The 12,498-nt window shown below is 45.8% G+C and overlaps 1 protein-coding gene across 1 annotated transcript in view; it reads left to right on the top strand.

The window, feature by feature from the left end:
- Positions 1-12,498, top strand: part of iqca1 (IQ motif containing with AAA domain 1) — a 76,879-nt gene that overhangs the window by 26,240 nt on the left and 38,141 nt on the right. Inside the window, exons 7-9 of the mRNA XM_052499808.1 lie at positions 4,437-4,521; positions 4,617-4,772; positions 12,386-12,461. Of these exons, the coding sequence (XP_052355768.1) occupies positions 4,437-4,521; positions 4,617-4,772; positions 12,386-12,461 (317 nt within the window). The remainder of the gene's footprint in view (positions 1-4,436; positions 4,522-4,616; positions 4,773-12,385; positions 12,462-12,498) is intronic.

The following is a 12,498-nucleotide window of genomic DNA, read 5'->3' as shown; positions in this document are numbered from 1 at the left end:
GTCTTCCCTCTATGTGTGTCTTCCCTCTATGCGTGTCTTCCCTCTATGTGTGTCTTCTCTCTATGCGTGTCTTCCCTCTATGTGTGTCTTCTCTGTGTGTCTTCCCTCTGTGTGTGTCTTCCCTCTATGCGTGTCTTCTCTCTATGCGTGTCTTCCCTCTATGCGTGTCTTCCCTCTATGCGTGTCTTCTCTCTATGTGTGTCTTCCCTCTGTGTGTGTCTTCCCTCTATGCGTGTCTTCTCTCTATGCGTGTCTTCCCTCTATGCGTGTCTTCCCTCTATGTGTGTCTTCTCTCTATGTGTGTCTTCCCTCTGTGTGTGTCTTCCCTCTGTGTGTGTCTTCCCTCTATGCGTGTCTTCTCTCTATGCGTGTCTTCCCTCTATGCGTGTCTTCCCTCTATGCGTGTCTTCCCTCTATGTGTCTTCCCTCTATGCGTGTCTTCCCTCTATGCGTGTCTTCCCTCTATGCGTGTCTTCCCTCTATGCGTGTCTTCTCTCTGTGTGTCTTCCCTCTATGCGTGTCTTCCCTCTATGCGTGTCTTCCCTCTATGCGTGTCTTCCCTCTATGCGTGTCTTCCCTCTATGCGTGTCTTCTCTCTATGCGTGTCTTCCCTCTATGCGTGTCTTCCCTCTATGCGTGTCTTCCCTCTATGCGTGTCTTCCCTCTATGCGTGTCTTCCCTCTATGCGTGTCTTCCCTCTCCTTCCCTCTATGCGTGTCTTCTCTCTATGCGTGTCTTCCCTCTATGCGTGTCTTCCCTCTATGCGTGTCTTCCCTCTATGTGTGTCTTCCCTCTATGCGTGTCTTCCCTCTATGCGTGTCTTCCCTCTATGCGTGTCTTCTCTCTATGCGTGTCTTCCCTCTATGCGTGTCTTCCCTCTATGCGTGTCTTCTCTCTATGCGTGTCTTCCCACTATGCGTGTCTTCCCTCTATGTGTCTTCCCTCTATGCGTGTGTGTCTTCCCTCTATGCGTGTCTTCCCTCTATGCGTGTGTGTGTGTCTTCTCTCTATGTGTGTCTTCCCTCTATGTGTGTCTTCTCTCTATGTGTGTCTTCCCTCTGTGTGTCTTCCCTCTATGTGTGTCTTCCCTCTATGCGTGTCTTCCCTCTATGCGTGTCTTCTCTCTATGCGTGTCTTCCCTCTATGCGTGTCTTCCCTCTATGCGTGTCTTCCCTCTATGTGTGTCTTCTCTCTATGCGTGTCTTCCCTCTATGCGTGTCTTCCCTCTATGTGTGTCTTCCCTCTGTGCGTGTCTTCCCTCTATGCGTGTCTTCCCTCTATGCGTGTCTTCCCTCTATGCGTGTCTTCTCTCTATGCGTGTCTTCCCTCTATGCGTGTCTTCCCTCTATGCGTGTCTTCCCTCTATGCGTGTCTTCTCTCTATGCGTGTCTTCCCTCTATGCGTGTCTTCCCTCTATGCGTGTCTTCCCTCTATGCGTGTGTGTGTCTTCCCTCTATGCGTGTGTGTGTCTTCCCTCTATGCGTGTCTTCCCTCTATGCGTGTGTGTGTCTTCCCTCTATCTGTCTCTTCTCTTTATGTGTGTCTTCCCTCCATGTGTGTCTTCCCTCTATGTGTGTCTTCCCTCTATGTGTGTCTTCCCTCTATGTGTGTCTTCTCTCTATGCGTGTCTTCCCTCTATGTGTGTGTGTGTCTTCCCTCTATGTGTGTCTTCCCTCTATGCGTGTGTGTGTCTTCCCTCTATGTGTGTCTTCCCTCTATGTGTGTCTTCTCTCTATGTGTGTCTTCCCTCTATGTGTGTGTGTCTTCCCTCTATGTGTGTCTTCCCTCTATGTGTGTGTGTCTTCCCTCTATGTGTGTCTTCCCTCTATGTGTGTCTTCCCTCTATGTGTGTCTTCTATGTGTGTGTGTCTTCCCTCTATGTGTGTGTGTCTTCCCTCTATGCGTGTCTTCCCTCCATGTGTGTCTTCCCTCCATGTGTGTCTTCCCTCCATGTGTGTGTGTCTTCCTTCTATGTGTGTGTGTCTTCCCTCTATGTGTGTGTGTCTTCCTTCTATGTGTGTGTGTCTTCCCCTCCATGCTAGCTGCCTATTAGTGAATTCCAGGGTGATTTATGGTTGGCCAGCGGTGGGTGCTGCCTGCATACCCAGTAGAGCAGGAACAATGGACATAAGTCATCCAGGCTGGAGAGCCCTGGGGAGTGAACAGAGAGAGAACAGCTCCCATGGGGATGAAGCAATGACCCACAATGGCCCTGGCCTCCACATTCAGCCCCAGTCTGCATCCCAAAAGGCACCCTATTCCCTAAATAGTGTACTACTTTTGACCAGAGCCCTATGGGCCCATTTGGGACGCATCCCCAGTGTCTCAGGCTCCAGCCTGGCCTCCACGGCCCTGCCCTCTGCTGTGACCTCGGCTGAGCTGCTGACAACATTATACGCACCGTGACGGATGGATGAGGTGGTCACACCCTCCAGGGTAGTCTAAACTCTAAACCCTGTCGGTACAGTACAGCTTCCTCAACCTGTCTGATGAGAATCTAAACCCTGTCGGTACAGCTTCCTCAACCTGTCTGATGAGAATCTAAACCCTGTCAGTACAGCTTCCTCAACCTGTCTGATGAGAATCTAAACCCTGTCGGTACAGCTTCCTCAACCTGTCTGATGAGAATCTAAACCCTGTCGGTACAGCTTCCTCAACCTGTCTGATGAGAATCTAAACCTGTCGGTACAGCTTCCTCAACCTGTCTGATGAGAATCTAAACCCTGTCAGTACAGCTTCCTCAACCTGTCTGATGAGAATCTAAACCCTGTCGGTACAGCTTCCTCAACCTGTCTGATGAGAATCTAAACCCTGTCAGTACAGCTTCCTCAACCTGTCTGATGAGAATCTAAACCCTGTCGGTACAGCTTCCTCAACCTGTCTGATGAGAATCTAAACCCTGTCGGTACAGCTTCCTCAACCTGTCTGATGAGAATCTAAACCCTGTCGTTACAGCTTCCTCAACCTGTCTGATGAGAATCTAAACCCTGTCGGTACAGCTTCCTCAACCTCTCTGATTGAGAATCTAAACCTGTCGGTACAGCTTCCTCAACCTGTCTGATGAGAATCTAAACCCTGTCGGTACAGTACAGCTTCCTCAACCTGTCTGATGAGAATCTAAACCCTGTCGGTACAGCTTCCTCAACCTGTCTGATGAGAATCTAAACCCTGTCGGTACAGCTTCCTCAACCTGTCTGATGAGAATCTAAACCTGTCGGTACAGCTTCCTCAACCTGTCTGATGAGAATCTAAACCTGTCGGTACAGCTTCCTCAACCTGTCTGATGAGAATCTAAACCCTGTCGGCACAGTACAGCTTCCTCAACCTCTCTGATTGAGAATCTAAACCTGTCGGTACAGCTTCCTCAACCTGTCTGATGAGAATCTAAACCCTGTCGGTACAGCTTCCTCAACCTCTCTGATTGAGAATCTAAACCTGTCGGTACAGCTTCCTCAACCTGTCTGATGAGAATCTAAACCCTGTCGGTACAGCTTCCTCAACCTGTCTGATGAGAATCTAAACCCTGTCGGTACAGCTTCCTCAACCTGTCTGATGAGAATCTAAACCCTGTCGGTACAGCTTCCTCAACCTGTCTGATGAGAATCTAAACCCTGTCGGTACAGCTTCCTCAACCTGTCTGATGAGAATCTAAACCCTGTCCTCAACCTCTGATGAGAATCTAAACCTGTCGGCACAGTACAGCTTCCTCAACCTGTCTGATGAGAATCTAAACCCTGTCGGTACAGCTTCCTCAACCTGTCTGATGAGAATCTAAACCCTGTCGGTACAGCTTCCTCAACCTGTCTGATGAGAATCTAAACCCTGTCGGTACAGCTTCCTCAACCTGTCTGATGAGAATCTAAACCCTGTCGGTACAGCTTCCTCAACCTGTCTGATGAGAATCTAAACCCTGTCGGTACAGCTTCCTCAACCTGTCTGATGAGAATCTAAACCCTGTCGGTACAGCTTCCTCAACCTGTCTGATGAGAATCTAAACCCTGTCGGTACAGCTTCCTCAACCTGTCTGATGAGAACACAAACATTTTGAGGCCAAGAGGAGAGGACCAGATTTGAAGGAAGTTGGAAGCTAAACGTTGGTTCACAGGGTTGCTCTAAGATTTAGGATAATGAGAGCTGGAAGGGAAGTGAGGGATACATAGTTTGTCGTTCCAAAGAGCAATTCCTGGTCGGGTGATTATTTTCTCTCCACATTGAGATAACTGCTCCATGACATGAACCACCCCTAATTAGTGGAAGTATCTGAGGCATTTAGTAAACCATTAGGAGGGTCTGCCCTCTGGTGACCTTGTTGGAGGTCTGCCATCTAACTCTCAGTGTGACATAGTACAATTCATCAAGAATGATACATCTGTAATGATCATTTAAGAACAGGAAGTATCTCAGATTGCGCTGTTAAAACATGCTATTTATTGTAGAGATGCCACTGGAAAATTTCCTGACTTCCCCAATGCTGAGGATGGGGGATCAACAGCCATATTTACACAGAAGACACCTGACCAGGTAGACTAATGACCCATGGTCCTCATCTAACCTACAGACAGTTGACAAACACTCCGTTTCCTTTTCTATGCTCATCTCATGTCTGTTCCTGATAGGTCGCTGCAGAATTAGCAGCGAAAGAGGAAGAGAAGGAGAAGAAGAGGAAAGACAACGTAAATAAAGATAAGAAGGGTGGGAAGGACCGCAAGGATCAGAAGAAAGACAAGAAGCGGAGAAGCAAACAGAAGAAAGGAGGAAAAGAAGAAGGAGAGGTGGGCTCAGACAAGGCTTGACCAATAGTGGCTCATGTTATTAAACAGACAAGGCTTGACCAATAGTGGATCATGTTATTAAACAGACAAGGCTTGGCCAATAGTGGCTCATGTTATTAAACAGACAAGGCTTGGCCAATAGTGGCTCATGTTATTAAACAGACAAGGCTTGGCCAATAGTGGCTCATTTTATTAAACAGACAAGGCTTGGTCAATAGTGGCTCATGTTATTAAACAGACAAGGCTTGACCAATAGTGGCTCATGTTATTAAACAGACAAGGCTTGACCAATAGTGGATCATGTTATTAAACAGACAAGGCTTGGCCAATAGTGGCTCATGTTATTAAACAGACAAGGCTTGGCCAATAGTGGCTCATGTTATTAAACAGACAAGGCTTGGCCAATAGTGGCTCATTTTATTAAACAGACAAGGCTTGGTCAATAGTGGCTCATGTTATTAAACAGACAAGGCTTGGCCAATAGTGGCTCATGTTATTAAACAGACAAGGCTTGGCCAATAGTGGCTCATGTTATTAAACAGACAAGGCTTGGTCAATAGTGGCTCATGTTATTAAACAGACAAGGCTTGGCCAATAGTGGCTCATGTTATTAAACAGACAAGGCTTGGCCAATAGTGGCTCATGTTATTAAACAGACAAGGCTTGGCCAATAGTGGCTCATGTTATTAAACAGACAAGGCTTGGCCAATAGTGGCTCATGTTATTATAAAGACAAGGCTTGGCAAATAGTGGCTCATGTTATTAAACAGACATGGCTTGGCCAATAGTGGCTTATGTTATTAAACAGACAAGGCTTGGCCAATAGTGACTCATGTTATTAAACAGACAAGGCTTGGCCAATAGTGGCTCATGTTATTAAACAGACAAGGCTTGGCCAATAGTGGCTCATGTTATTAAACAGACAAGGCTTGGCCAATAGTGGCTCATGTTATTATAAAGACAAGGCTTGGCAAATAGTGGCTCATGTTATTAAACAGACATGGCTTGGCCAATAGTGGCTTATGTTATTAAACAGACAGGGCTTGGCCAATAGTGACTCATGTTATTAAACAGACAAGGCTTGGCCAATAGTGGCTCATGTTATTAAACAGACAAGGCTTGGTCAATAGTGGCTCATGTTATTAAACAGACAAGGCTTGGCCAATAGTGGCTCATGTTATTAAACAGACAAGGCTTGGCCAATAGTGGCTCATGCTATTAAACAGACAAGGCTTGATGGCCAATAGTAGCTTCAGAATTGCTTTACCCAGGCTTTTGATAAGAAGAGCTCAGTTTATTCTCTTCCCCTGAAACATTCTTAAAACAAAGTGAAACATAACTGATCTGAGTCTGGTCTTAATGCCATTCTTAAAACAAAGTGAAACATAACTGATCTGAGTCTGGTCTTAATGCCATTCTTAAAACAAAGTGAAACATAACTGATCTGAGTCTGATCTTAATGCCATTCTTAAAACAAAGTGAAACATAACTGATCTGAGTCTGGTCTTAATGCCATTCTTAAAACAAAGTGAAACATAACTGATCTGAGTCTGGTCTTAATGCCATTCTTAAAACAAAGTGAAACATAACTGATCTGAGTCTGGTCTTAATGCCATTCTTAAAACAAAGTGAAACATAACTGATCTGAGTCTGGTCTTAATGCCATTCTTAAAACAAAGTGAAACATAACTGATCTGAGTCTGATCTTAATGCCATTCTTAAAACAAAGTGAAACACCCAAAACCTTCAGAAGACCACAGAGTCTCCAAGTCAAACCAGTAGACAGAAAGTGTAAGTGATGGGCAATAATCTTCAGTCGTGTGCTTTTCCTCTTAAGCGAATTGAAGTATGTGCTGTGTTGCAGCCTCTCTCCACCTGTTTTCCTCATGAAGGCCCAATCCCACGGGACGTGCACAATTAAGACCATAAAATACACCTCCGCTACTAAATCAGAAGCTAAGCGGTAGAGCTTTGTCTTCTCAGATGATTGAGGGTGTGGTGGAACGAAAGAGATGTTTACTGCTGAAGACTGTGAAGACTGTGAGGAAATGTTTCTGATTTCAGTCAAGTGTTCCTCAAAATGGTTTGTTCAAGCCAAGGATTTAGTCCCAGTCCACATCACCCTGGCATGAACATACCCCGTGGAACAACAATATGTCTCTCGTTGTCCAAGATCAAGCCAATAAAACTAAGGGCTATATTCATTCTGTATCGCTGAAGAGTTACAGATTACGCAATATAAATGTAGAGGTCAATTCCGATTGAGCTGACATGTGCAGTGTTTATCATGAATGCAGGCTCAGCTAATGCTGGAACATTGCCTTTAAATTTAAATCTCTCTGTAACACTGTGTTTCCTGGATACGGATTGAATAGAGCATTAAGATTATTCATGACTATTTTGTTGAATGACTTCTCTATGACTTTAAATCTCTTATTGAAGTAGCTAATATGTGTTCCTGAACAGAATAGCAACAGCTATTGGACAAGGAGGTCACTTGTTTTCAATCAAAGTCTATTTAACTGGGTTTACCGTACAGTCCTGGACATCTGGTTACAGAGTTTGCTTGAATAGGGCTCTTAGAATAGCTGTGATAATGGTTGAGGGTGATAATGTAGGGTTAAAGCCAAAATAACTGATAAGAGATGTTCAGGAGAACAGAGCTGAGCCTTGGCAGGGCTTCTCTCCTTTGTAGTTGGGAGTCACTTTAGCCTCTCAGACAGAATGGTACAGCGTGCTTCTGAGTGAGGTGTGTGATTAAACTAGCACTCTGCAGTCTGTCAGACTCTAAAAGCAGACTGACCGTCTCAGAGATAAAACCAATGTGTCTTAGTCTGTCACTCAGGCCTTTACCAAAGACGGATAGAGTTGAAAAGGGCATGATACTTCTCAGTTTACAGTAAGGCTAATCCTGTACACTGGGGACCTTACAATGTTCTAGAATCAGGATGATGTCATGACTAGTGGTTACCGTGCAACAGAAAGAGGATGACAGGTCCTCACTCACATTGTCTGGCTCTGATCCCACAGACTAGAATGGAAGCATTGTTCACGTAAAAACCAAGAAATGCCCCTTTAATTTGCTATGGAGGAACATGTCACATCCACCTGACTACGTTGGAGACAGCTCATGAACCAGAGAAATAGCATGGCTAGAAGGGGACATCACTTTAGAGGTTCCTAGAAGATTATTCCAGATGTGCCAGATGGTTGAACTCATCAAATAGACACTTCATCTCTATACTGCTTTCTATGACCGTTACATCTGCAATGGAGGTTAAGTTACACATTGACTCATGGTGGTGTGAACGGTTATATTTTAAACCCTATGGTTGTGCCCTGGTTTGTTATTGGACTTCTATGGGACTTCCTTAACCTTGTCCTGAACAATCCTGAACAGTCCTACAAAGAGAAACAATGAAGTGTTGTCTATAGATCAACACTGGTTTACCAGGTCACTAAAACCCCCCAGTCTAAAGCACAATGATCGACATCAGTTCCTCACTACCTGATCCGTCTCTATTAAAACCCTGGTACGTTCTCACAGCCTTGAAAAGCAACATCTGACGTTCAGATCATTCCTGTCCTGGTTCTGGTCCTGGTTCTGGTCCTGGTTCTGGTCCTGGTTCTGGTCCTGGTTCTGGTTCTGGTCCTGGTCCTGGTCCTGGTCCTGGTTCTGGTCCTGGTCCTGTTCCTGGTCCAGGTTCTGGTCCTGGTTCTGGTCCTGGTTCTAGTCCTGGTTCTGGTCCTGGTTCTGGTCCTGGTCCTGGTCCTGGTTCTAGTTCTAGTTCTGGTTCTGGTCCATCCATAAGGACGCTTCCTGCCTCGCACCATGAGTGTCGTCATCTAACGTTGAAGCGTATTATGAAGCACTTAAGATTCCTACAATATTTTCCAATGGATTTCTCCTCTTCTGGGAGCCATTAAATGCTACTGGAGGAATGTATTAAAGAATGAGAGGGAACATAAAACATGCCATGTCTGAATAACTGATAGACCCCTTTTGAGAACCCCCCCCCCAGTCCACTCCCTACCTGTCTACAACTCTCCTCATTGAATGGAAGAGAAACTGTGCGTGTGCGTGCATGAGCGCGTGTGTTTTCATAGGCGTGCATGTGTAAAGGGACTGGATGTTGATGTTGTACCCCTGACTATGCATTCAGACAACATCTAGTTCTGGAAGTCATCCACCCAGCATCTCTCCGTCTGCTACTGTTTATCCACATCATCAAAGTTAGCTCTGGATCTGACCTGGTGTCCCAGCATGGATAGTTCTGGATCTGACCTGGTGTCACAGCATGGATAGCTCTGGATCTGATCTGGTGTCCCAGCATAGATAGTTCTGGATCTGATCTGGTGTCACAGCATGGATAGCTCTGGATCTGACCTGGTGTCCCAGCATGGATAGTTCTGGATCTGATCTGGTGTCCCAGCATGGATAGTTCTGGATCTGACCTGGTGTCACAGCATGGATAGCTCTGGATCTGATCTGGTGTCCCAGCATGGATAGTTCTGGATCTGATCTGGTGTCACAGCATGGATAGTTCTGGATCTGACCTGGTGTCCCAGCATGGATAGTTCTGGATCTGATCTGGTGTCACAGCATGGATAGCTCTGGATCTGATCTGGTGTCACAGCATAGATAGTTCTGGATCTGATCTGGTGTCCCAGCATAGATAGTTCTGGATCTGACCTGGTGTCACAGCATAGTTAGTTCTGGATCTGGTGTCACAGCATAGTTAGTTCTGGATCTGGTGTCACAGCATAGTTAGTTCTGGATCTGATCTGGTGTCACAGCATGGATAGTTCTGGATCTGACCTGGTGTCACAGCATAGTTAGTTCTGGATCTGATCTGGTGTCACAGCATGGATAGTTCTGGATCTGACCTGGTGTCACAGCATAGTTAGTTCTGGATCTGACCTACCTGGTGTCACAGCATAGATAGTTCTGGATCTGATCTGGTGTCACAGCATAGATAGTTCTGGATCTGATCTGGTGTCACAGCATAGATAGTTCTGGATCTGATCTGGTGTCACAGCATGGATAGTTCTGGATCTGATCTGGTGTCACAGCATAGATAGCTCTGGATCTGATCTGGTGTCACAGCATAGATAGTTCTGGATCTGACCTACCTGGTGTCCCAGCATAGATAGTTCTGGATCTGACCTGGTGTCACAGCATAGTTAGTTCTGGATCTGACCTGGTGTCACAGCATAGATAGTTCTGGATCTGATCTGGTGTCACAGCATGGATAGTTCTGGATCTGACCTACCTGGTGTCACAGCATGGATAGTTCTGGATCTGACCTACCTGCTGTCACAGCATGGATAGTTCTGGATCTGATCTGGTGTCACAGCATAGATAGTTCTGGATCTGATCTGGTGTCACAGCATGGATAGTTCTGGATCTGACCTACCTGGTGTCACAGCATGGATAGTTCTGGATCTGACCTACCTGGTGTCACAGCATGGATAGTTCTGGATCTGACCTACCTGGTGTCACAGCATAGATAGTTCTGGATCTGACCTGGTGTCACAGCATAGTTAGTTCTGGATCTGACCTACCTGGTGTCACAGCATAGTTAGTTCTGGATCTGACCTGGTGTCACAGCATAGTTAGTTCTGGATCTGACCTGGTGTCACAGCATAGTTAGTTCTGGATCTGACCTACCTGGTGTCACAGCATGGATAGTTCTGGATCTGACCTGGTGTCACAGCATAGTTAGTTCTGGATCTGACCTACCTGGTGTCACAGCATAGATAGTTCTGGATCTGACCTGGTGTCACAGCATAGTTAGTTCTGGATCTGGTGTCACAGCATAGTTAGTTCTGGATCTGATCTGGTGTCACAGCATAGTTAGTTCTGGATCTGACCTGGTGTCACAGCATAGTTAGTTCTGGATCTGATCTGGTGTCACAGCATAGATAGTTCTGGATCTGATCTGGTGTCACAGCATAGATAGTTCTGGATCTGACCTGGTGTCACAGCATAGATAGTTCTGGATCTGATCTGGTGTCACAGCATGGATAGTTCTGGATCTGACCTGGTGTCACAGCATAGCTAGTTCTGGATCTGACCTACCTGGTGTCACAGCATGGATAGTTCTGGATCTGACCTGGTGTCACAGCATGGATAGTTCTGGATCTGACCTGGTGTCACAGCATAGTTAGTTCTGGATCTGACCTACCTGGTATCACAGCATGGATAGTTCTGGATCTGACCTGGTGTGACAGCATAGTTAGTTCTGGATCTGACCTACCTGGTGTCACAGCATGGATAGTTCTGGATCTGACCTGGTGTCACAGCATGGATAGTTCTGGATCTGACCTGGTGTCACAGCATAGTTAGTTCTGGATCTGACCTACCTGGTGTCACAGCATGGATAGTTCTGGATCTGACCTGGTGTCACAGCATAGATAGTTCTGGATCTGACCTGGTGTCACAGCATAGTTAGTTCTGGATCTGACCTGGTGTCACAGCATAGTTAGTTCTGGATCTGACCTGGTGTCACAGCATGGATAGCTCTGGATCTGATCTGGTGTCACAGCATAGTTAGTTCTGGATCTGATCTGGTGTCACAGCATAGTTAGTTCTGGATCTGATCTGGTGTCACAGCATAGTTAGTTCTGGATCTGATCTGGTGTCACAGCATAGTTAGTTCTGGATCTGGTGTCACAGCATAGTTAGTTCTGGATCTGATCTGGTGTCACAGCATAGTTAGTTCTGGATCTGACCTGGTGTCACAGCATAGTTAGTTCTGGATCTGACCTGGTGTCACAGCATAGTTAGTTCTGGATCTGACCTGGTGTCACAGCATAGTTAGTTCTGGATCTGATCTGGTGTCACAGCATAGTTAGTTCTGGATCTGATCTGGTGTCACAGCATAGTTAGTTCTGGATCTGGTGTCACAGCATAGTTAGTTCTGGATCTGGTGTCACAGCATAGTTAGTTCTGGATCTGACCTACCTGGTGTCACAGCATAGATAGTTCTGGATCTGATCTGGTGTCACAGCATAGATAGTTCTGGATCTGACCTGGTGTCACAGCATAGTTAGTTCTGGATCTGGTGTCACAGCATAGTTAGTTCTGGATATGACCTGGTGTCACAGCATAGATAGTTCTGGATCTGACCTGGTGTCACAGCATAGTTAGCTCTGGATCTGATCTGATCAGGTCATCTGTAGAGCAGCTTTGAACTCGATCCAAGTCATATGGTGTCTCTGAAAACCTCAACTCTCTCCACTAAATTAGCCATTGGCCACTGTTATTACCTTAAACTAGGGCGGCAGGGTAGCCTAGTGGTTAGCGTTTTGGACTAGTAATCGAAAGGTTGCAAGTTCGAATCCCTGAGCTGACAAGGTACAAACCGGTCGTCTCTGCCCCTGAACAAGGCAGTTAACCCACTGTTCCTAGGCTGTCATTGAAAATAAGAATTTGTTCTTAACCAACCTGCCTAGATAAATAAAAAATCTACAAGGTGCTATTTCCTTTCTGCCTTGCTTCGATTCCATCTATCCTGAAAAACACAGGACTTTAAGGAAATAATATGGAATTAAAACCGTGTCCAGCTATAATACATGTAATTGATTCATTCATTTCTTGTCTCTTGAAGGAGGAGGAGAAGGGCTGGAAAATGCCCCCGAGCAACTTCCTCCCTACTGTTGTGGAGGGAAACAAAATGTACAAAGGTGAGTTAGAGAGTAGGTATGAGACCATAGTAATGTA

The sequence above is a fragment of the Oncorhynchus keta genome, chromosome 37, assembly GCF_023373465.1.
Source record: "Oncorhynchus keta strain PuntledgeMale-10-30-2019 chromosome 37, Oket_V2, whole genome shotgun sequence".
In the NCBI taxonomy this organism is placed as follows: Eukaryota; Metazoa; Chordata; class Actinopteri; order Salmoniformes; family Salmonidae; genus Oncorhynchus; species Oncorhynchus keta.
This window is presented reverse-complemented; position numbering and strand designations above follow the sequence as displayed.